Here is a 24,964-nt window from a genome sequence, read left to right on the forward strand (position 1 = left end):
TAAAACATCGTAAAGTCGGTTGTAAAATTACGTAAATTTATTTTTTACATTTACACAAAAATACACCAAGCTTATCTTATTAGAAAATAGGGAAATCTGTCCCACTTTTTTTTTAAGTCCCTTTCATACTGCAAAAGTCCTAAGCAGTACTGGGAGCCAAAACGTGGTAACACGAAATAAAAAATAAGCTTCTTACAAGAAACATGTACTTACGATCCCCTAGTTATATATGGTGCTTACCAAGGTTTTTTGGAAGGAAACGTTAGGTGAAAAAACATATAAAAAGAAGTTTATTTGTACGAGATACCGGGTGTTACTCTGTTATAACGGCTTCGTACGGTCGTTAGTAAGATCCCACACTGCGATATGTTTAACGTAAATAAAATTAGTTAAACACAGCAGACTCGGTTTAAGTACCGTATTCAGGATATGGAAAACTGCGGGAGATTGTTGTTATTTAGTTACTGGGTTTTGGTTTTTAACAGCATAACTTTACATGAATATTTTAGCAAAGTCTTACAATAATTGAAAATCAAAACCTTATAACATCTTTATGCTCTAACATTTTTAATTGAATTTGGGATTCCTATTGGTTATAGTGTAAAATGTTAGTAAAATGTAGTTTGTGAGTTTTTTTTTTTATAACTTATTGAAATTTTAATAATTACATTTGTGTGTTTCTTAAATCTAAACCCGCAGTGAACAATTATACCATAAAAAGTACCTACTAAATTTTGCTTTATTTTATAGCTCTTTTCAAGTTCAATTTTACTGTATCGAATTTAATTACCCGAACCCTTATATGTTTATCAAGTTACCACGTCCTACCTATCAACAGCCATCTAACCGCCAGGTCAAAACACTATCCAAGCCTTCGTAACTTCAAACGGATTGATTTATAGAGGTACGTTTTATTGTGGCTTATCCTTCTTTATCCGGTAATTAAGTCGGACTTTAACCGTAATCCGGGTAATATGGAATCAACCTGCCTCTCGCTTAGTACTCGAGTCACAATGAAATGGGAAAACAAAGAATGACCCTTGAAACTGTCACGGTTAATTTGACCTGACCAGGCATTATTTTGAGATAGAAATGTACTGTAAAGATAAGGGTGAGAGAAAAAGTGGTTCGTTTTGAGAAACGTGTAATTATGTCTAAAATTGTCGTCTTAACATTGCTAAGGACTAGTTACGCCTCTTCATCTTTCTGTGATTGCAGGATGAGATTTTAAATTAAAATTGTAATTACCTACTATAAATTTGTATGGGTGTTTTCTTTTAGTTTTAATCAATTGAAGGATAAACATGTAAATAAAGTAATAAGATAGAATTTCCAACATGACAATATTTACCTTATTTTTTTCCTATTGATGCATACTTCATCATAATAATTTTCATATTATTACTAAATTAAATGTTGATTAATTCTAACTTTTACACCACCTGATTTATATTAAGTATTAATAAAATAAACAAACAAAAGGCAGCATTCAACTTTAACATTAAAATCATGAACTCAGCTTTCATAAACAAACATTTCTTCAAAATACCGAATTATGATCTTAATTTCAAGTTGTTAATGGTTCTAAAATCGGAAATACCTGTTAATTAACTAAGAACAAGTAAAAACTCTTTGTGTTCCATCTAAACAATAACAATTAATAATTTCAGGAGGATGGTCAAAGCTGCCAAATAAATGAATTAATTTGAAATAAATTGGGAACAATTGTTGCCTCTGTTGAAGTATTATTTGATATTTTGATAAGTTTGTTCAGTATTGGATCTAAATAATATAATAAAATTGTAGCAAGCAATTTAAATGGCTCGTAGATATTTTGCCTTTATTTTTTTGTCTAATAAATACTTACCTATTCATAGATTTCTGTCTCTTTGAACAAATGTGAATTCACTATATCATAGTACTAATTTACAATTAATGAATTGTTTATGATATCCGAAAAACATAAATAGCCAGCTCAACTTATTCAGGGTACATTGAATGTAACCTAATTACAACGTTAAAAAGTTGAGTCGACTACTCTTTTGTGTTACACCAGATTTAATTAAATACTGTACCTAACAAAAACTTCCACATGAACAGGAAACCAAAACGTTCTGGAACTGCAGACTCCGAGTATTCTCTGAGGACACGTTCAAGCAAAACTACAATAACAATATTTCCTACGTACACTACCCGGTACTTGCACCTAGTGACGTAGTTTAAGTTAATGTGACTTCTGCATACGATCCACCGAGTAAGGAAAATGAGTGGAGATGCCATAATGCTGTGTCAGGCGCCTTCTTCTAGGTCAAATGAAACGGGTGCGTTTTAGGGGTGCTGTCCTTTTGTAATTTTGACGTGAAAAAGTGCTAGAAACTAGCATAGTGTCAGTAAACGTTTTTGATTTTGACTTTGAAATACATGTAGTGGGCACGACCACAACGGTCATTTACGAGTCCTTCGGGTACTTTGGGTCATCGGTCAACGATATTTGATATTACAAATAATGATCGGGTCCAAAAAAGGCGTTTTAAGTTCGAAAACAGTGACGTACCTCGTCTCCCTGCTCACCCGAATTTTGGCGCGCTACTTTCTTAGGCGATTTTCCGCTATGGCACCTCCGCTAGTAATGTTGTTCTCCATGATACAACTTCATTCAGTATTGAATCGGCTAAGAGCTGCTCTCATGAGGGAAGTCAGGTGTGAAGCAATATGTATCGCATGCTGTCTATGTAACTTGTAAATAAATGTTGTTCCATTTGCTAATGGTTAAAATTATGTGGAGGTTTCTTTTTAACAATTCATATTTCATAACTAACAGGCGACTAACAGCGAATTTTATATCACTATTTCTGTGAATTAAAAGGCATTTTTAGTAGATGATTGACTAAAACGTATCGACTAACGTATTGACTGAAACAGTCATAGAATCTACTTGATCCTACAATAAAGTCATCATTAAATGGCGCTGCATAAGTGACCAAGTACGGAGTGATTGCAAGAATCTCTGGACATTATCACTGATACTTTTTATAACTATGTACTTCTATGTTTTATCTCACGAAAAAGAATGAGCCATATTTCTATGTGGAAATGTACCTACATGCACATGTTCTTTGTACGCGTAAGCTTAGGAGCACTTATTTAGTGACTGGGGTGTATTTTTATTAATTTATTGTTTCTGCTTGTTCCAGGGGTGGTGTTAGCCTAAGATGGTGTTGGCGTTGGTGGTCGGAGTGTTGTGCGTGTGGGGCCGCCTGAGCGACGCAAACCCTGAAGCGAAGCGGCTGTATGACGACCTGCTGTCCAACTACAACCGACTGATCCGCCCCGTCGGCAACAATTCCGATCGACTCACGGTCAAGATGGGACTTAGGCTCAGTCAGCTCATCGACGTTGTGAGTATTACTTGCGTGATTGTCATTTGTTTTTAGATTAACCTCTTCTATGTATAGCTCGCGTATATCTGCGCTCCGACATACAACGGGTTAATAGCGCTGAGCATAATGTTATGAATAGTTCAATGATGTAAGTCGTTTTTTTGAAGAAGAATGCTTCTTGAGTGTGGTTACTTCACCATTATCATGATGACTAAATACTGAACAAAAATTTCAATTTGTAGTATAACATATTAGATAAGATTTTTCGTGATAAGACGGCAACACTAAAAGCAACGTTTTTTACCAATAGATAGAAATGAATATATTTTATAATGCCTTTACAGTGAATAATTACTTCAACAACACAGTACTACTGTTGCCGTACCTACTCCAAAAATTAGCACTAAAAGCAAACATTACTAATTAATTAATTTGAAAACGCAAATGAGCTACCACTATTCCATTTCACACAATAAAGCTAGCTTAGTCCACCCAACTGAAGCCAAAAAACCTCAATTACCCTCAATCCTTTTACAATTTAATTTAATTTATAATTCGTTCACGTTTACCCGGGTAAATTATTTCGGAATGATATAGCGGGCTTATCCGGACATGCTCATCAAATCCTTTCATTTAAAACTGGCTTAGCTACACTATCGCGTTTCATTTCAATCCGCTGTATTTTATACCATATCTGAAAGGAACAATCTGGGTATATTCATTGATGTTTCTAGTATAATACGAGTATTAATATTGCTCAGTATTTGCGTTTGATATTTTGCTTTTCATCTGTGTAACGCTATATACCTACTTGTATTAGATCAGGTTATGAATTATATCTACAGTTTTATATAATTCTTGAATATTTGTGAGGTATATAGAACTACTAGGTATATACAACAATTTCAGTCTATTTTTCTGGCTGAGTTGATGATGTAAAACAAAAGACGACGTAAATCACCGAGCCAAGGAAAGGATAATGCGTCATTTATGAAAGTGTTGAAGGACTTTTAATTATAAGAAGTTATTTCAAGAAACACTTTAACCAAACTATTGATAGATGCCATAATTTCCAAAAATAAGTCTGAATACCACCGTTTGTCAGTTGAAGCTTATCAAAATTTGCATTTCGACAAACACGAATCAGTATTCAATTTGGTTGAAATGTCGTTGAAATATTTTGCATTCACAGTATTTCATTATTTTCGTCGCCATTCATATGAACGTGTATCGGGTTGTGTTTGGCGACAGATTTTCATTTAGTTCCGTAACTTTTGTTCGCAGAAAGTTATAACGTTTGAGCGAAAACTAGTTCCGCGAAAATGTTGTTTATTTTCGGGTTTTTGAATTTAATAAACAGGTATCAACTTTTTGTGGTTAGGAATTTTCCAAGTTGTTACTTTTACGTTTTGCGTTTGGTTGACGCTCTTTGATACTGGGTCTTTGAGTTCTGGCATCGCTCAGTGGCAATTGCAATTTTTGTGTGTTCTTATTTTATTTTGTAACAACACTACGTCTCTACTCACGAGTTCACGAGTGGGTTCAGGACTTATACAACGTAGGTATGTGGTTCATTATATCTGCCTTTATTGTTTACACGGAATGGTTAACAGTAGGTATGATTGATCCCGTATAGTACAAATAATGGTTTCGAATTTTTTTAAAGTATTGTTGTTACACGTGAAAATGGCAAAAACAGTTAAGTTGATACCCACTTCAAAATTGCCAATATCATAGTGAGATATTTTAATTAACACCCACACTCCTAATTCTAAACACAATCCAATCACCAAAAACCATTCTAATCAAATACATAAAATCTAGAACATTCCATTTGAACAGTTTCGATTGTATCGAACAGATTCTATTTAACTTAGCTGTTGACATGCACAGAACTCATTTAACTAAGCCACAGCTATTGAAATCGGACAGCTGTCCGGGTACTGATAAATATAGTACAGGCCAATGAATGTGGGTCAGCTATGAAATCTTCAAATATCGTAAACAGCACATAGCCTATCTGTATTCCTTGTGTATCTACTGTTAAGTGTGCAATAACGAATAATAATAAGAATGTATGCTGTTTAAAGACATTAGTGCTGAATTTCTGCAATATATTTCTACTTAATACCCTTGTATGTACATACATGTTGTGTATTGGAAGATGCTATAGTAAAAAAAAAACGATAGACCGATTGTGTGAAAGACAATGACTATAAGATGATGTCAGATATGAAGATATACATAGAAGAAGAGCATACGAATAGAGTTGCACCTTTTAAACTGTTTTAAACTTTCATTTTTCGATTACATGTGTATCACGATAATATTTACAATTCATACCTTCTTTATCAACATGTAGGTACATTATTTTTTCATTCAATCTAACATTTCAAACATCCAAAAACAATATTCTACGTTTCTAATAAAACAATATAAAACAAAGTATGGTCGTAGAAAATCAATTTTGTAGCTCCGATCTTAATCTTTTGAAGTACAATGAAAAATATTATTGTTTAGATTCTCAGAAGGCTCGGGCTCAAGTTTCATTTGAGCAAAGTTCCGAATAAAATATAAACAAAACCTCTCTAGGTGTAGTGTTTCGTGTGATACAAGAATAAGATATTACTGTACAAGTGTTTTAGAGGGTTCGGTTCCTTTTAAAGAAACATTTATTGTACCTTAGAGTTGTTTGAGGAACTGCTTCCAGCACCATGATAAAGTATAGACAACTTGATATACAATTAGGATGTTCTTTTCGTGTTAACAGTCACAATTATGTTTGTCTTAATAATCATTGCTGCATGTAGAAACAGTGAGATACAAATAAACACACTAACCTATGCACTCTCTCATTTCTCTTTTTACATAATTATTTAACGAATAAATTACCCGTGTGTAACGTGAAACGAGCAACAGAAAAAAGCCATGAAATTAGCTACTTAAAGCTTTTTCGAAAAACCAGGGACATAAAAAACACGTATTCTAAAAACCGGCCAAGTGCGAGTCGGACTCGTGCACGAAGGGTTCCGTAAATTACAGTTAAATCAACCTATCTCAAAAACTATAAGAGATACTTTGATCAAACCAAAAATCGTTGAAAGAGTTAATTAGCATGCATCACCTCTATTTTTTTTAGAATTTTATACCCCGTAGTTATAAAAATAGAGGGGGGGGGACATACTTTTTACGACTTTGAGAGCTGATATCTCAAAAACCGTTCACTTTAAGAAAAATGTTTTTTAGAAAACTTTATATCATTTTAAAAGACCTTTCCATTGATACCCCACACGGGTATGTACATCGAAAAAAAAAATTTCATCCCTCAGTTACATGTATGGGGGGCCCCACCCCCAATTCTTTTTTTTACTATTTAGTGTCATATTTTTGTAGCGGTTCATACAACACATATTCCCATCAAATTTCATCACTGTAGTACTTATAGTTTCCGAGTAAATCGGCTGTGACAGACGGACAGACGGACAGACGGACAGACGGACATGACGAAACTATAAGGGTTCCGTTTTTGCCATTTTGGCTACGGAACCCTAAAAAAAGCCGTCTGCACGTTACCTTTGCTCTTTGGCCGTTGAGATTGCATTCCCTTTTCAAACAAACTTTGCACTGATTGGGCCTTTCTTTCAAAGGTATCGGTCTGATTGGTTGGTTATTTTTTGTGTGTTCTAGAACCTAGTTTGAATTTTTAACGTTTAAAAGGAATTTTATGATTAGTAAAAGGAATTCGTTTGAGATCTTTGTAAATAGGACGCTCGGCTGTTTAATTATTTTTCTTAGAAATCGTCTTCATAAATTATTAAATAAAAATGCTTCGGGCATTTTGTTTGACTTTTGAAGTACGACCTTTAGCTTATCGTTTTGTTACTTTTATTATACTACCCAATAATTTGTCGTTATAAATTAAAAATAAGATTTCAATACAAGCAAATGAGTTCGTTGCTTTTGAAACATTGATCACGTAAATTGTCTTTTTCTGTCCACTATGAATAGATAGCCCCTGATTCGTCAATTTGAATATCGATAAAAATGGAGCTGCGATATTCCAATTTTAAAATTCATCACGTTTTCCCCCTTTCTTGTCGTCCCTTGGGGCGGACTCTTTGTCTTTTTTTACTTTTTTATCCAAAGTGACGGTTATTTTATTACCGACATGCATAATTTATTTGGAAAAAAGATATCGCTGGAAGTTTTTTATTAATTGTATTTCGAATAGATGTTATCGAGCGTTTCATCGAAGCTAAAAAGGTTCAATTACAAAACGAGTATGTAGCCACTATTTTCAACAAATATCGAAAATTCCTCATATTGCACACACAATACAATGCAGTGCAAAATAAAGTAAACACCATAAATATGCAAATACACGGTACTTGTTTCAGAGCGAACAAAAATAAAAATATCGAGTGTAACTTACGAGGTTTCCTTAACAAAGAAGAGGACGATTTAGTTATAAGCACTGCACAAATTATATTTTAGTGCAACCAGTCATGAACAAATAATCTCATGAGAGATTAGCCTTTTGTAATTGTGAAAAATGGTTGATATTTTAGTGACAAAAGCATCAAAACACATGGAAGACAGTAATTTGTATAGGTACTCAGTACAAACTGAGAATTATCTTTAAAATATTAAAAGAAAATATAACTTAGGAAAAATTCACCAAAATTGTTTTGTGTTTTTGGACGAGCCAACGCACCAATAATTCCTCTCCTTTTCTTCAGCTCGTGCACACGCTAGTTTCGTGGCCGCATCATAGTCGTACAGTAACCTCATATGTAGTTCCCTATGCTGAAAACGGGACCCGAATCTGGAGAATTAAGACTGGCTAAAAAATTTACCATAAAAGTTTACTATTCTAATTTCGTTCATGAAAACTTGTCATGTTTAATCGTTTTGATTCTTTTTTCCGTTATTAGGGTCTTAGGGTAAACGTGAAAGTTGGTCTAAAAATGCTTTTAAAAAGATCTGCCAATGGTAATTTAATTTCGTATATACTAAGAAGTTTCTGTTGTACATAGGTACCTATGTACGTTAGGTATATACGTATAACTAAAACGTGTTATAGGTATATGCTTATTATTATAAAACTGATAAGTTTGTCTGTTGGTATGTTTGTCTGCTTAATGTTTTTTAATCCACAGATTTTCTATAGCCTAAGAACAGGTGCATCATAAAAAAACCTTCTCAAACTACTTGAATAAGATATCCCACATACTTGCTACAAGGAAAGTGCACACATTACTATTCAGAGAATCTACCGTAGTGCAATGAGTGGAAAATACTATCCAACGTCGATACTTTGCCGCGGATTTTATTCCTAGTTCTGATTCTCAAGCTGTGTTTATTTTATGTAGTAAAATATTTATTCGTGGTACTAGTGGTAATGGCCTTACTAAAGTTAAGTTAGGAATTTGTGGTATTGCTGGAAATGAACTAGTTATTTTATTGGGAAAACGTCTATGCAGGGTATGTTAAAATGGATTTTAAATTCATTTATGTAAATATTTTTTTAGTTGTTACTGTTTAACTTTTGGTTATTGGTTAAATAGGGTAATAGCCTTCTTAATGTCCTAGCTTTTAGCGTGAGCCTATTTTCGCTTCTGATTAAAACATATTATCATAGTAACAAGGACGTTTTATATTATTTTTTAAACCATATCGGCCAAACGATGGCCACAAAGAAAAAACTAAATTGTTTATTTCGTTTCAAATATTTCGCCCATGAACGAGATATGATTACATAGTCCGCCAGCCAGGAAAGAAGGAAGGAGGAAGGTTTTTTTTTTTTTTTTTTTTTTTTTTTTTTTTTTTTTTTTTTTTTTTTTTTTTTTTTGGGTGTGGGTAGTTTTGACAAGAGGTCAAAAAATTTTTGCTCTGTTTTAAATTGATATAATTAAGTTTAAATGATTTACTTCATAGTCTAAAATATCACCCACCGGTATTGTGTATTTTCCAATAAAAATCACACACTGGAACCATAATTCAAAATTTATTGCACAATCATCATGGAAGCACTGAAGGGATCACTTTCTGAAATGATGACACTATTCCAAGAGAGAATGTCAAACTTTGAGGCACAGTTGCAGAGGAACCCAGGTACTTCAGGCGGAACAGACTCGCTTGCTGCTGACTACAATGCATTCAAGAAGTTTGTTCTCGATGCATTGAGCTGTTTACAACAGCAGATGAAGGCGTTGGCACAGGAGCTGGACAATGTGGAGATGCGTGGTCGTCGAAAGATGGTCCTCTTGCATGGTGTTGCTGAGCAGGCCAAGGAGGACACAGCACAGGTTGTAGCGGAGGTTGTTCGTTCTCATCTGGAGCTAGCAGACTTCAGTGTCAGTGAGGTGCGCAGATGCCACAGGATGGGTAGACCGACCGGTGCAAGTAAACCCAGGCCCATTCTTTGCAAACTACGAGATGTGAGTGTAAGAGATAGCATTTGGTTTGCTAAGATGAAGCTGAAAGGCACGGGCATAACGATATCGGAGTTCCTCACTAGATCTCGTCATCAACTATTTATGTCTGCGCGTGACAAGTTTGGTGTCAACAACTGCTGGACCAAGCAAGGACACATCTATGTTGTTGGTTCGGACGGCTCCAGGCATCGAGTTGGGACACTAGATGACATCGTTCGGCTCGAGCAGATCAAGGAGAAGTCGTGTCCCGTTGCGACGATTCCTTCATCTTCATCGTCGCTGTTAACGCCAGTACCGAAGAAAGGAAAACGCGTCGTCGCAAAAAAGAAGTGATTTATCTTCTAGGTAACGGCATCCAAGTAGCTCTAGATTAACTAAATTGTTTGTACCCTCAAATTACTGTCCTAAATTAATTTTCTAAACTCAATGTATATTTTTGTCAAACTGCTGTCCTGTCATTTTATGTTATGTCATTATGTCCTGTCATTATTCGTTCGTTCGGAAACAGTCTTTTACATTTGCTTACTTTTAATTTTATAATGAATTATTTTTTCTTTTTTTTTATCTCTGGCTACTTGGATATTATTTAAATATTATTTTAGTGCTCTTTTATTTTGTTTTTTTTTTTTTTTTTGTGTGTGTTTTTGAATTGCTTTTAATAACAAGTTGCAATGATGTAAGCACACAACCGGCGGGTGGACTAGTGTTACATTTTATTTTTATTTTTTTTGGTTGTATTTATTTATTGCATTATATTGTAGTTTTATATTTATATATATATTTAGTATCGTCAATGCTAGACTCTAACGATGACAGCGACGCCGAAACTTTTTTGTCTGCTTGTAGCAATGATAGTTTCAACAGTATTCCCACACTTGCTGATACTCTTGAAGCTCAGTTTTCTGATGTTCCGAAGAATTTTAATGTAGTCCATATAAATGCCCAAAGTATTCCGGCACATTACTCTGACATGCTAGCTAACTTAGACTGTAAGAATGTTCATGCTATCCTTGTTTCAGAATCCTGGTTAAAACCGTGTCTTCCTTCTACTTCCTATTCTTTACCAGGTTTTCAGCTAATAAGAAATGATCGCACGGTTGGCGGTGGGGGTGGTGTTGCCATTTACCTTCGTCCACATATTCCTTTTTCTATTATTAGCATGTCAGCACAACCACCACCGCTGGGTGCCGGTGAGCATCTCTTTTTAGAAGTCAACCTGAATCATGCCAAAATTCTGCTTGGTGTCTTCTATTCTCCTTCCTTACGTGTAAATTACTTCTCCAGCCTTGAACATCTCCTCGAAAACCTAACACCTTCTTACAGTCATACCATTATTATGGGAGATTTTAATACGTGTTTGTTGAAAAACGACTCCCGTTCCTCTTCCTTATGTTCAACGATTGAATCATCCAATCTGTCAATCCTGCCATTAAGTGCCACTCACCACTTCCCCAACTGTAACCCTTCATTACTGGACCTTGCTATTGTGTCGTCTAAGGAACATGTCAGCAAGCATGGTCAATGTGCAGCTGATATGTTTTCCTACCACGACTTAATATTCCTTTCTTACAAAATTCGCCCTCCTAAACCTAAACCCAGAATCCTTCTGCAGCGTAATTTTGGTGGCATGAATACGGATGACCTTTGCAGAGATGCTGGCAGTATTGATTGGGCACCGCTGGCTGCTGCCGAGTCGGTCGATGACAAAGTTTCATTGCTTACTGACACACTGATACGGCTTTACGACGTCCACGCTCCGATTCGTGCAATTAAACTGAAGCATCTTCCGGCTCCATGGCTATCGGATACCATCAAGACTGTCATGCATAAGAAGGCTGTGGCAAAAACCAAGTTTAAATGTCGTCCTAGTGCGTCTACTCGTGAGAATTATGTAGAGGTTCGCAATCGATGCAACAAGGTGTGTAGAGATGCACAACGCCAACATTTCCACCATTCAGTTGAGAATGGAGACCCAGCAAAAGTCTGGAAATTTCTAAAATCCATGGGAGTTGGGAAGTCACGCCAAGATCCAGTTTCGACACAGTTAAATGTTGATCTTCTAAATCAACACTTTTCATCGTCGTCTTCGTACAGTGGGACAGCTAAGGCTCGCACCTTAGATTATCTTTCAAAACAACCAACTCCGGATCATCCTGCATTTGTCTTTAGTCAATTCTCTGATTGTGATGTTAAGAAGAGTATAGTATCCATTACCTCTAATGCTGTAGGTGATGATTGTGTCAGTCGGAAAATGATACTTCCAATCCTTGATGACATTTTACCTGTCCTGTGCCATATCCTTAACTATTCCGTATCCTGTGGTATCTTTCCATCCATTTGGAAAGAAGCCAAAATCATCCCCTTACCCAAAACATCGAATCCTGCTTCGTTTTCAGAATATCGTCCCATCTCCATCCTGCCTTTCCTTTCCAAAGTCCTAGAACGTCTGGTCCATGATCAGCTGAATGCCTTTCTATGTAGGAATAACCTGCTGAATCCTTTCCAGTCCGGTTTCCGACCTGGTCACAGCACCACTACAGCGTTGCTGAATATTACTGAGGATATACGCCGTGGCATGGACACCGGGAATCTGACGGTCCTTTGCTTGCTAGATTTTAGTAATGCATTTAATACCGTCGACTTCGACGTCCTGCTTGGCATACTTAGCTCTCTGAACGTATCTCCAACGGCGATTGACTGGTTTCGTAGTTACCTGTTTGGCCGCCGTCAACGTATATGCATAGAAGACGCATACTCTTCATGGTGCTATACTTCTGTTGGCGTGCCACAGGGTGGCGTTTTATCTCCTTTACTCTTCGCGATATTTATCAATTCTATTTCCAAAAATCTCATTTCTTCCTACCACCTTTATGCTGATGATTTGCAAATTTATAGCCAAGCTGCATTTTCGGACTTGGCAGATGCAATCGCTAATATTAACACCGACTTGGCTACAATTTGCGAGTGGAGTGAAACTTACGGTCTCAAGGTCAATCCAGCAAAAACTCAGGCCATTGTAGTTGGTAGCTCTAGATTGGTTCAAAGGATTGACTGGCCGCAACTTCCTCATATTTCTTTTGGTGGCACTGCCATTTCAATAAGGGACAAGGTTAAAAATCTAGGGATTCTCATTGACAAAAATTTATCATGGGGTCCCCAACTACAAGAGATTAGCCGGAAAGTGTTTGCATCTGTCAGGTCCTTGAGGAGATTGCGAAACTTTCTCCCGACTGCCACCAAAACTGCGCTTGCACAATCCCTCTTGCTTCCAATCCTTGATTATGCTGATGTCAGTTATCTTGATCTCACTGAGGCACAGCTTGATAAACTTGAGCGACTTCAAAATGTTTGTATTAGATTTATATTTGGCTTGCGCAAATATGATCATATTTCTGAATTCCGTTCAAAACTCAAGTGGCTTCCTATACGTCTTCGCCGGAATACTCATATCCTGTCTTTGCTGTACAACATTTTGTTCAATCCAAAAAACCCGTCCTATCTCAAAGAACGTTTTAAGTTCCTTAATGACACACATGCAAAATATCTAAGGTCATCAGAGAACTTGCGGCTAGAGATGGCAATGCATTCCACTAACTTCTTTGATAAATCTTTTACCGTTCAAGCTGTGCGGTTGTGGAATGCATTGCCCGTTACAATAAGGCAGGCTCAATCTTTAGCAGTCTTCAAGAACCTGATAAGGAATCACTACCTTTCCAATTTGTAACTGGGTATAATACCCTACTGTTGCAGACTATTGTCAAGTCTAATTGGCAACTTTAAATATATATCATATATATACATATTTCTGTTATATCTATCTATTATATATACATATATATATATATATATTATATTTTATTTGTTATTGTTTTAGGTATTATTATTTTATATACATAGTGCACCAAAACTACCTGCGATATGGTTATTTCCTTTTTGTCACAATCCATCCAAAGGTTGTCTGTAAGAGATCGCTTTTAGCGATAAGACCGCCCATTGTGTCACCAACTTCAAAATTTTTGTTTATTCTTGTTGTTTTTTTTTTTTAAATTGGTGTGCATAATAAAGAATATATCTATCTATCTATCTATCTATCTCCAATGAATGACTCATTTTGTCGTAAGAGCGAGTGATGAGATAAACTTCTGGATTCCATATGTGGGTAATCCAAAGCGGTTCTGACATTTTCATATGTTATTTCCCGATAGGAGCCCGGTGTCTGCATGTTTTCATATGGGAATCTTACTGAGCAAAATATAGATTATTCCTCTGGGAATTATAATTTACACTATGATAAAATATATTCCTGTTATGTCCAAATATGATAGGCCAAAATATTTCTTAGAAGTTCAAAAGTAGAAAAACCATGATCACCAAATACTATAATTCGGATAGCAAAGGAAAATAAATAGGTACCGCTCAGTAAAAAGGTACTTCCTTTGATCTTTACTAAAGGAATAATATTAATTTGGGAAGGGCAATATCTGATTTGGAGTCTACTTTTATAAGTCGGTTCTATTAAATATAATTGCTTACAATTAGGGTTTCATAAGATTAACATAATAGTAGCGCCTAGACTTAGGCCCCGACACAGCAGTCGCTCTATAGGACTTCTAGTCGAATTGTTAGCTCGATAATAAAAAGTATAAAGCTCATAACACAACTCGGCTGTATTGTGAGACCATAATATTTTCCTCAGCCAGTTCTCAAAGCTAAAATATATAATGGACCGATTCCATTCTGTTCGTATTTCAGCGTCTAACGAAAACCTTTCTTCGGGCACGCGTGCCTCGGAATAGCAATGTATCCCTCTGTGGCCACTAAAACCGCTAATTTCTAGCTTTTTTTTATCAAATAAAATTTGCAACAAAAATATGTACAGTTATTTAAAATAAAATGTCAATGAGGTATAGATAGTTCAACTCAGATTTGCGCGCGGCCCTATGTGTGCGTCGGCTTGTAAATATACAACTTTCATTCGTGTGACAGTGACGTCGTCCGAGCATGACATGTTCTTATCGCTTTTTGTTATGGGTACAGTCGTTTACGAAAATGTCTAGTTCTTCACGGAGAAAATGTTTAAGGCGTCAGGTAGCGTTTCAAAAAATGAAACAACATTCGGAGCTTTTTATTATTACATTTTACAGTTTTTCATTATTTTCTCATATGTTTTTTTCAAATTGACATTGACTAGTAGTAGTATCTAAGAAATAAATGAGATTAAATTTCTAAGATGGATTAAATACTCCTTACATATTTTCTAGGTCGGGGTACGCAATAAATACAAGTGTGGACTAAGAATGTAAAAAGACGCATAATCTAGTATAACAATGTAAACAAAATGTGTAGGGAATTTTAAAATTTTAGAATTTTAAAATTATATTGCTTCGCATAATGTCAACCAAAATAAGATGGAAATAATGAAACTCATATCAATAATGTTAACGTTTGAGTCAAATTGATGAAGGGATGTTGGGTAATATCATCATTTGATTTTTCAAGTAGCGATTTAGAATCATTATAAATAAATAAACATTAAATTACGTAATAACTGTTTTTCTTTAAACAGCCGTATACAACCCCTAAATAACTGTGTTTGTACCCGACTGTACCTCTTGTCACTCACACAAAGTCACTGTATATGTACAAGGGTTACCCACACATAAGGCCGCGCGCAAGACTGAGTTGAACTTACTATATTTACACTATTTCTAGCTTGTATCTAGAGTAAATATTTAACACGTTCTATTAATAATTTTTTGTACAAATCTGTTCAAAATTTAAATGGTAGAAGTTGTTAGTTTAAAAAATAGTTCGTTGGTGTATAATTTTTCTGTTTTAGATGTAACTAATTGTGTTTTAGTATTCAATTTATTTTGATAGTCTTGTTTCTGGTTTGCCTCTTGCTACTTTTTACAGTAGTGCATGAATTGCGCCCTATTTATTTCAAAGTTCGTAATGTAGCTCTTTGCGAGGGAAGAACAACATATAATAATAAAGCCTTTTATTCCGAAAATAATAATACTAATATACATTGAGTTTTTCTTATAACATATCCCTAACTTCGGCAAAAACAACATATAACCTGTATCAAATTATATCATAAAATGTTAACAAAACCTTATTTATGCTTAAAAAAAATTACGAAACCTAAAACAAACCACGTACGCTCACGTAATCACGCCACCATAAAATACCTACGGCTAAAGAATCGCCCGTTTCCTAGCCACACAAATTCACATGCATTTTCTTATCGGAATTCGTGCGAGTTTCGCGTGAAAAACTACCTTCAGTTAACTGAGTAATGGCACAGTACATAATGTGGCGTATGCTCCTTGCTAGATAGATGAGCAGCTTCAAAAACTAAAGGAAATTCGTTAAAGATAGACTGGTAATTTTATTTTGTTTGGATAGAAATGAGAAGCTTCGGAGTTTGTTCAGCTTTTTGGATAAACTTAATGAAGGTGTTGTATTTATTACGTCAAAACCACAGATATACAGGCCTTGTTTTTAAGAAAATCCATAAAGTTTTTGTTTTTTTTTCAACAACGAATCAAATAGTCAACTTCAGAAATACTGAAATTTTCATAACAACCATCTTTCTTTCCTGCATGATTACAACACAATTGTATACGGTTTCACATAATTATATGTTCTATCTTAAAAATATAAACCAGGCTGTATGATATTTTCTTTTCTTTTTAAAAACACATGAAAATATACGACGGACACAAAGATACCTCCAAAACTTGTCGTTCTAAAATGTTAAGGTTATTGCAATACTATGATCCGACAATACTATAACTATTTATATCCTATTTATATATAGCTTACAATATTCCGAATACTTTTCCCTTTCTGCTAGACACGTAAATACTTGTACATCCCTAAAAGTTAACCAAAGTTGTTGCTCAAACAAAATCTCGCAAACTTCTCCTCTCAAGCCATTTCTGCCTGATTTGCCAACAAAAAAAGAAATAAAAATACAAATTACGTATTTCGCCAAAATGATAACAACATAACATTATGTAAATTGGTTCCGTTTGCGATAATAACAACGGTAATATATAAGAGTTTAATACGAAAATGTATCGGGTACCATCTGGTTCACTCGTAGATATATAGATTATAAGATATAAGGAAGATTGTACTAAAACACGACGTAGTTTCGGGAGGGAAGTCGGGGCATGTGCTTCGTATGTTACAGTTGTACATAATATATTATGTGATATTGATACTGGAGGAAAATATTGCGAACAACAAATTGTAGGTGTTTACTGAGTTTTAGAACGTGCTTCCGAGTTTTGTTGGCTGCTGTTGTTGTCTTTCCGAACTTTATTTTGGTCACAGTTTATTGAAAATGTGAGAACATCACGCTAGTTTTCATCGAACGGATGAACAGGGGTGTAGATAACAATCTTATTTTACAAGCAACAATATTTTTGTTTAAGTCTACGGTATCTATCTACATGCTCTCGATCATCCTACCTATGAAAATCTACCACATAATACAACAGAATGTAGAGGCAGGCATTCTAGTTCACGCTATATTAAATTATATTTCACGTCTTTCCCAAAGATGCCAAAAATTCCACCGCAACATATTCCAAACTATTTTGCATGTTCAAAGGAGACATAGTGGAATATTTTCAAGGAAGTACATCTAATAGTCTTGAACGACAGCGGAGCCCGAGCCCTAACTTCCAAATATTCAAAGCCAACGTTATGCAAAATGCAGGAACTCAACACCTATTTCGGAAGATACGTGAATAGCTATTGAATTTACCATTGAAAGCACTTAAGATACTACTTCTATTGAATCTGAATAAGGAAGTTTTATATTGTGACATGATAATGTTTCCCTTTTTGAAAAATATCTGTTTTAACTTTCTTTACTTCTGGACCTTAAATATCTTTGGTCCGTAGAGAGTCTTATTTCAAGAGAACCAAAGTGTGTGTTCAAAAAACGATCACTTCGTTTTTGGAACACACACTTTGGTTCTCTTCATTATTTTATGCCATGTCCGTTCAGAACCGTATAAATAAAAATTCTAAAACGGTATTTTCGTGACACCATTTCTATTCACAGTAGCATCCAAGTGTCATAACAGTTTAATTTTTATTCTAGAGCATTCTAAAGAATATCACATGTCGCTTTTGTCGAGGGACACTTACAAACTCGACGCGAGACCTGAGACATTTTACCGTTTCATGGCAAAGGCGTCTGAGGGGAAGTGGTGAATACAGCATGACACAATTTTGTAAAAGAGCGAGTGAATGCGGCCAATGGTATCTTGTATGGTAATCTTTTGAGAACACTCCTTGGATAGGCAAGCGAAATTGGCAGAAGATTCGTAAGGAAATTCGATTGGGGAATGAAATTTTAGTATTATTAACGAAATTGATGCTAAAGATGGAGACATAGATGCAAATAAAATGTAACTTCACTTAACATAATGTAGAAGTTACAATGAAAAAATATATGTGAACGATCATTTGTCCCAGTAAAATATTACCTGTCTCCCAAAGCAATTTCGGGCTGCATGAAAAATACCCTTGTGGTACTGCCAGCTGCCCTGCCGTCAAGTGCATCCATTACTTAGTGAAATGCAGCTGTTACCCAAGGCACTTGGAGCAGAAGATACACGTCCTATAGTTCAGAACTACGTGCTAGAAGTTGCAAATATGTTAACAGGTACATCGATCTTCTTGCTGGCGGTTGAGAATTGTTCCGACGGAATTTATTAGGGGTTCCTTCCCATTGTGGGCTGTTTGTGTCTTAAAATAGGTAATGTAGTGCTCAAATAGTAAGGCTGAAACTTTTTAAATGCTATTTTGCTATGTAATCTTAGTATTCTTGCGATTCTGTAAAGATGTTTTTGAAAGCGGTTTCATCTCAATCCCGTGATTTTTTCAAATCCATGTCTTAAAATTGGTGCGTTCAAACAAATCAACAAACAAATTCTTTACATTAATTTAAGTTGTAGTCAAACATAATCGATCCTGAAATAGTAAAAGGAAACTAAAAATTCTTCCAAAATTCATTTTGTACGTTTGCCGAGGGATGTAAATAAGATCTTGAGGATTTGTGGAAAATTTCTCAACTCTAGATAAAACGGAGACAGATAAGGAACAATAAGAATTTTATGCCCCTGAAGACGGACGAAAGACTGATGTAAGAAAATGAATTAAAGCGAAAGATGAATTACCGGCACATCATAAAAACAGAAGGTATTATTATGGCAAAGATTACGAAGTAAATAATAATTGGATCCTCGTAATCCTGAATATTTTATTCGGACACGTGATAAATTCATCATCGTTAGGTACTTACTGAATACATTGAAGAAGCTTACTTTATTATTTACTAGCCGTTTTCCCGCGGTTTCACCCGCGTCCCGTGGTAACTACTGCCCGTACCGGGATAAAATATAGCCTATGTTACTCGTGGATAATGTAGCTTTCGAATGGTGAAAGAATTTTTAAAAACTGTCCAGGTGTTTTTGAGCCTATTCATTACAACCAAACAAACAAAGTTTACCTCTTTGTAATATTAGTATAGATTACAATTTTACAATATTGTCTTTACGGGTGAAAAGTGTTTTTTTTATATCGTAATGTCTCAATATTTCACAGCTTAATACTTCTACTATAGGTAAAACTTTAAGTACCTACTTTTTAGGGTTCCGTACCTCGAAAGGAAAAAACGGAACCCTTATAGGATCACTTTGTTGTCCGTCTGTCTGTCTGTCTGTCTGTCTGTCTGTCTGTCTGTCTGTCTGTCAAGACCCTTTATCTTAAGAACGCGTGGACGTATCAAGCTGAAATTCACATGAAATATTCGGGTCTATTGTCCCTTTAGGCTGTGAAAATATCAAGCTTCTAAGCCAAGCCAATCAAAAGATACAACCGATTATGTCGATATTTTCAACAAATTCTCGACACTCGCAAAGGAATCAAAACCTACAGGGTACTTCCCGTAAACTCAGAATCTTGAAATTTGGCATGAAGCATTGTTATATAATGCAAATATAGGAAAAATTGCGAAAATCTCATTTTTTTTTTGTTATATAATATAATAAAAATATTTTAATAAAATGAAACTTACTACCTTATTTCTCACGAACGAATAAAGGTACCAAATTGAAATTTATACCAAATACCTAGGTCTATTGTCCCTTTAAGCAATGAAAAAATCAAACTTCTAAGTTAACGCGATCAAAAGATACAGCAGTTTTACCGACACCTTAGACGAATTTCCGTCACACGCTAGGGAATCAAAACCTACAAGGTACTTCCCGTGAACTCAGAATCTTAAAATTCGGCACGAAGCAACGTTATATAGTACAGATAAAGGAAAAATTGCGAAAATGATAAATTTGAAGTTACATAAAATATTAAAATATTATTTTTGCTTACATGACATAAAATATTTTTTTAATAATTATAAACTTACTACCTACCCTTTTTCACATGAACGCGTAGAGATATTAAAGTTTTGAATAAAAAGTGAAATTCATATCAAACACTTCTTAAATATAATGGCCTCTAAACTGTGAAAAATTTTAAATCATTCAAAGGTCATTGGGCATCTTAGTATGAAAACCATACCCACGGCGGATACGAACGAAATATAGCACAGTATAATGATAAAGGCTCTGATTTACTATGGCATTAGTCGCATCAATGTGAACCATGGGAATCTTGAGAAAATCAGGTGTAAACATCAAATATTTTCCTCATTTCAATGGGGAATTTAAACGACCAAGTTTGACGGATTTGAGAAATCATTTCTTTGTAGTGAAACAGTATACTCGCCGTTTATTTCCATTGTCATCAGGTCAGGATCTGATGATGGAAATCCTGAGAAATCGAGGGCAACTATCAGAAATTGTAGGCATGCATAGGATTAAAACTTGATTCTCAGATGTATGTCTGGTGATACTATCAAACAGTGAAGGTTTAGAGCTTATCTGATGATGGAGACGTGAGAAAGTCGAGAGAACTCCTCAACAGTATGTTTTAGTTACGTCGTGTTTGGGCTTATATTATTCGTATTGACGAGAACTTTTCACAAAAGTTAAAATAAAACTGACTGACTTGCCGTACAGCAAATTCTGTAGAGCCCTACGAAAGTGGCTAATTCAAGAGAGTTTTTATAGTGTTAAAGAGTTTCTCAACAAAAGTAAAAGTAAATGTCGTTTTGGTGCCCACTTAACGCCGTACTGTTCATATTCTTCTTTTGTTATCGTAATTTAAGAGTTGCTATTTTAATTTAACTTATTTTAAATATATTGTTTTAGTTTTAAATATTAGCTTTCGATTAGTTTTAAGTATTTGTATTTTGCATACCCGTAATAAGGGTGAAATATGTTTCTGTACACAAACTTACACATAATAAGATCTAATGTAACACCATATTTCCCGCAAAATTATATAAAAAAAAAACTTTTTACAAAAAAAAAAAACAACTTCTAAAACAACAAGAAAACTGTTTATATGCATCGGTCTAGATCTCGGTGGTTAAATAAATATAGATGCATCCTCTAGACACCGACTTCTAGACCGATGCACCTAATATCTTTTTAATTTCTTTCTTGCTTTTGTTTTCTTGTTGCTTTTTTATATGTTTGAAGTTGGATTTGTTTGTAAAATGCTACAAAATAAAATAATGCCGACTTTATAAAACAAAGAAAGGGACAGAATTACACTTTTGTCAAGGCTCTAGAAACGTAAAGCCAGCAGCCCCGAATCCTACTCTCTAGAAGTCGTTGTTACAATTCGACAGCTACAAGTCGTCAGGCGGTTTCGAAAAAAACCTGAAACTGGGGCTCTTTAGGTGATTAATCCCTCAAAAATAAAAGATCCCATTCCTGCAATGGCTGCTTTAACCCAAGTTAGTAGTGAATTCTCATCACCTAAAATAAAATAAGCTCCAACACAAGGTTACGTTATAAATTGTAAAGGAGTTCCCATAACTATATCTGATCTTAGCTGTCGATCCCACAATGGCAGTCAAACCTATCTTTGTGGAAAGTCTTCGCCAATACGAATAAAATAAGCCCAAACACGTGGTAGTTGCAACATACCGTTCGGGAGTTCCCTTGACTCTCTGTAGTCTCCATAATCAAATCAGCTCCAAACCTTCACTGTTTACCAGTACCCTCAAAAATACACTCACATGTCTGGTTATGACTCGATGCGTGCCTACAATATTCAAGAGTTGCCCTCGATTTCTCAGGGTGTCCAGATCCTCATCAGATCCTGGTCATCCGGATTGGCACCTTCCTTCTTTATGAAATGTCTTTAACAATAAAAACTAGCATTGCAACCTGTACAATCCTCTGAAACTGCTTGTCTTTTATATTTTTCAAACGATCCTGGACATTCGTCTCCATGGAATTTTAATAAAATATTTATATTCAAAGAAACGTCATACCATTCTCCACGATTTAAAACTACTTTGGTTCATGTCCGCCACTTTTTACAAAGCGGGTCAGATATGCCCAATGACCTTTAAGACATAATTAGTTATTTTCAATCAGATTTCTGAATGATGACTATAAAATGTTGTAAATAAATAACTTCAATAAAATAACTTTTACAAGGTACTGGCCTACTATTTTAGTTATATTATAAAATAAAAAATATTAACTATTTTGACTCTCACGAAATTACCATAACTATGATTGTTCTAAACTGAACGGTTGGCGCGAAACTCACTTTTTAACTATCATTTGTACGGAACCCTCGGTGCGCGAGTCCGACTCGCACTTGGCCGGTTTATTTATTGTAGGTTAAGATTTTTGAAAATATTAATAGGTGGTATGTAACCTCTTGGTATCTTTTTCAGCAGCATTATCATAATCATTACTTTCACCACCCCCTTTATCATCAAAATCAAACGAACCAAAAATCACATCAATCTTATTAGGCACCCAAATTGGATTCAACACAAACAGCATTGGCAAAAAAAATCAACATTTTAAAGCCACTCAAATGCCCATACACTAAGACATCAATGGAATAATAGGACCGAAATTAACTTTAGTCATTAAACTGGGTATCGGAGCATTTGTCACGCTCAATTTACTAGCAAAAGGGAAAGCAGGAAATGGTTCCATTGATCGAAGCCTACATCTGGCTTTAAGTTTAATCCACTCGAGTGTATTGGACATTTAATGGACGGTATGATTTTTCAAGTATGGTTTTCTGGAGCTGATTTTGATGTGGTTCAGCAGTTTTTGTTCCTATGATTATTTAAAATCGAGTGGATGTTTCGTTTTGTTTTTCTTTGCCATTTTAATGACACAAGGATAAGATTCTTCAAATTTTGTAAGGCTACCAGGGCTCTTAAAACTTTCATAAACAAAACTAAAAACCCTTTTCAAACTGTATATATAGTCACCTTAATATCTACCGTCTGTACTTAGACATTAACACAAGTGTAATTAAAACCAAAACACAATATCTTACCTAATATTAATACCCGAAAATTAATTGAGAAATAATTTCGTCGGTTATCAAGAGTATATAAACAATATATTACATCCGGGTATTAAGGCAAGATAAATGATCCGTCACGTGGCTCCTCAGATTTAGTTGACAAACAAACATAACAGGATAATAGAAACACATGTGGATGCTTCTAGAAACGGATATTATACCATGTTAATATTTTGAAGCTGTATAGGTTGTTTGTTTACTTGAAGACGCTAATCTTTGATACCATTGGGCAGATTTGAAAACATATTTCACTGTTAGAAAGCCTATTTATCGCGGAAGACTATAGGGTGCTTTTAATTTGAGTGAGTAAGAGTAGTTTTCACGGGTCGTGATATAAACTGCTGACGTTAGGTAGTGTAGGGACACATGTAAGTATGTATGGCAGAGTGCAAGGCAAGCAAAAACGTGTGTGAGCGTGAAGTATGCGAGGCACGGACAGTTACTGCGTACTGGTCCGAGTGAACGGTTCTATCTGGGGGTTTACGCGAAATATATCCGGTATCCGAACACCGTTATTTCTCTCAACCCCCTGCGCCCCACGACCAGAAAAGGCAGTGCTCCATTAGGGATCCTCCTAACTACGATCCCTAAAGTAGTATATTATATAGCGGAGTGACTTCAAAGATAAACTTATGAAAAACAATAAACCCTATTTGAAAAAGTGGCAGTCATCCTTGCTATGCTTTCTAAGGAAATGAATTTAAAAAAAAAACTTTATGCTGATCACATTATTTCCTATTGATCCTGATAAGACCAAACGCAGCAACGCTTCTTTCCAGCCATAACACTAGGAAGTGGTGAAAGGGGGGCGTTTTGGGGGTGCTGTCATTCTTGTAAAATCTTGACGTTAAAAAAACGAACTAAAAAATAGAAAATAAATTTTAACGAATTTAAATTAAGAAAACAGTGTTAAAAATTTCAATGAATGTAAATTAATAATAGTGTGAATACAAAAAAAAAAGATTTAAAAAAAAGCGTGGGGTGCATGGTGTCAATAGTTATAAATATTTTATTGACAGATATGAGTACAGTGATTTTCATTTCGATAATATCTTAAAAAGCACCCCACGCTTTTTTTAAATCTTTTTTTTTTGTATTCACACTATTATTAATTTACATTCATTGAAATTTTTAACACTGTTTTCTTAATTTAAATTCGTTAAAATTTATTTTCTATTTTTTAGTTCGTTTTTCTATAAAAAGCGTGTTTTTTAGTTTTTTTAAACTATTATTTATTTTCTACTTTTTAGTTTGTTTTAAAACTATTATTTGTTTTGTAGAATTAAAATTCTCTTTAGTATACAAAAAAATGTCAATATTAGAGAAAACGGCTAAAGATAATGATTGGAAATAAAAATTAACACCGAGTCCTGCCTTATCGACTGCAGAGAAAAATTCTAGAAAATTTTAATTAATTTTCTTACCTTATCGACTATAGATGAAAACTATATAAATTAACAAAAATCATATTTTGCAAATTGAAAAGCCTAGAAGTCGGTGTCTAATGGATGTTACTAAGTTAATTTTGCCACCGACTTCTAGGCCGATGCACCTAAAATTAGTTTTTTTTTTGCTTTTTAGTGTTTTGGGAAGTCGGTTGAATTTTTTTGTAAAAAGGTTATTTATTTAAAGCTTTTCAGTGAT

General features: G+C 34.9%; 2 protein-coding genes across 2 annotated transcripts in view; both read left to right on the forward strand.

Moving 5' to 3' along the window:
• Nucleotides 1-3,212: 3,212 nt before the first annotated feature.
• Nucleotides 3,213-24,964, forward strand: part of LOC124636834 (acetylcholine receptor subunit alpha-like 1) — a 66,190-nt gene continuing 44,438 nt past the window's right edge. Inside the window, exon 1 of the mRNA XM_047173017.1 lies at nt 3,213-3,398. Within this exon, the coding sequence (XP_047028973.1) occupies nt 3,213-3,398 (186 nt within the window). The remainder of the gene's footprint in view (nt 3,399-24,964) is intronic.
• LOC124636835 lies at nt 9,318-10,344 on the forward strand. The gene has a single exon (XM_047173018.1). The coding sequence runs from the start codon at nt 9,404-9,406 to the stop codon at nt 10,148-10,150; it is 747 nt and encodes a 248-aa protein (XP_047028974.1). The 5' UTR covers nt 9,318-9,403; the 3' UTR covers nt 10,151-10,344.

Source organism: Helicoverpa zea, chromosome 15, assembly GCF_022581195.2.
Source record: "Helicoverpa zea isolate HzStark_Cry1AcR chromosome 15, ilHelZeax1.1, whole genome shotgun sequence".
NCBI classification, from domain to species: Eukaryota; Metazoa; Arthropoda; class Insecta; order Lepidoptera; family Noctuidae; genus Helicoverpa; species Helicoverpa zea.

Excerpts from the sequence above, each read along its gene's own strand:
- LOC124636835 (XM_047173018.1), top strand. The coding sequence starts at position 9,404 with ATGGAAGCACTGAAGGGATCACTTTCTGAAATGATGACACTATTCCAA.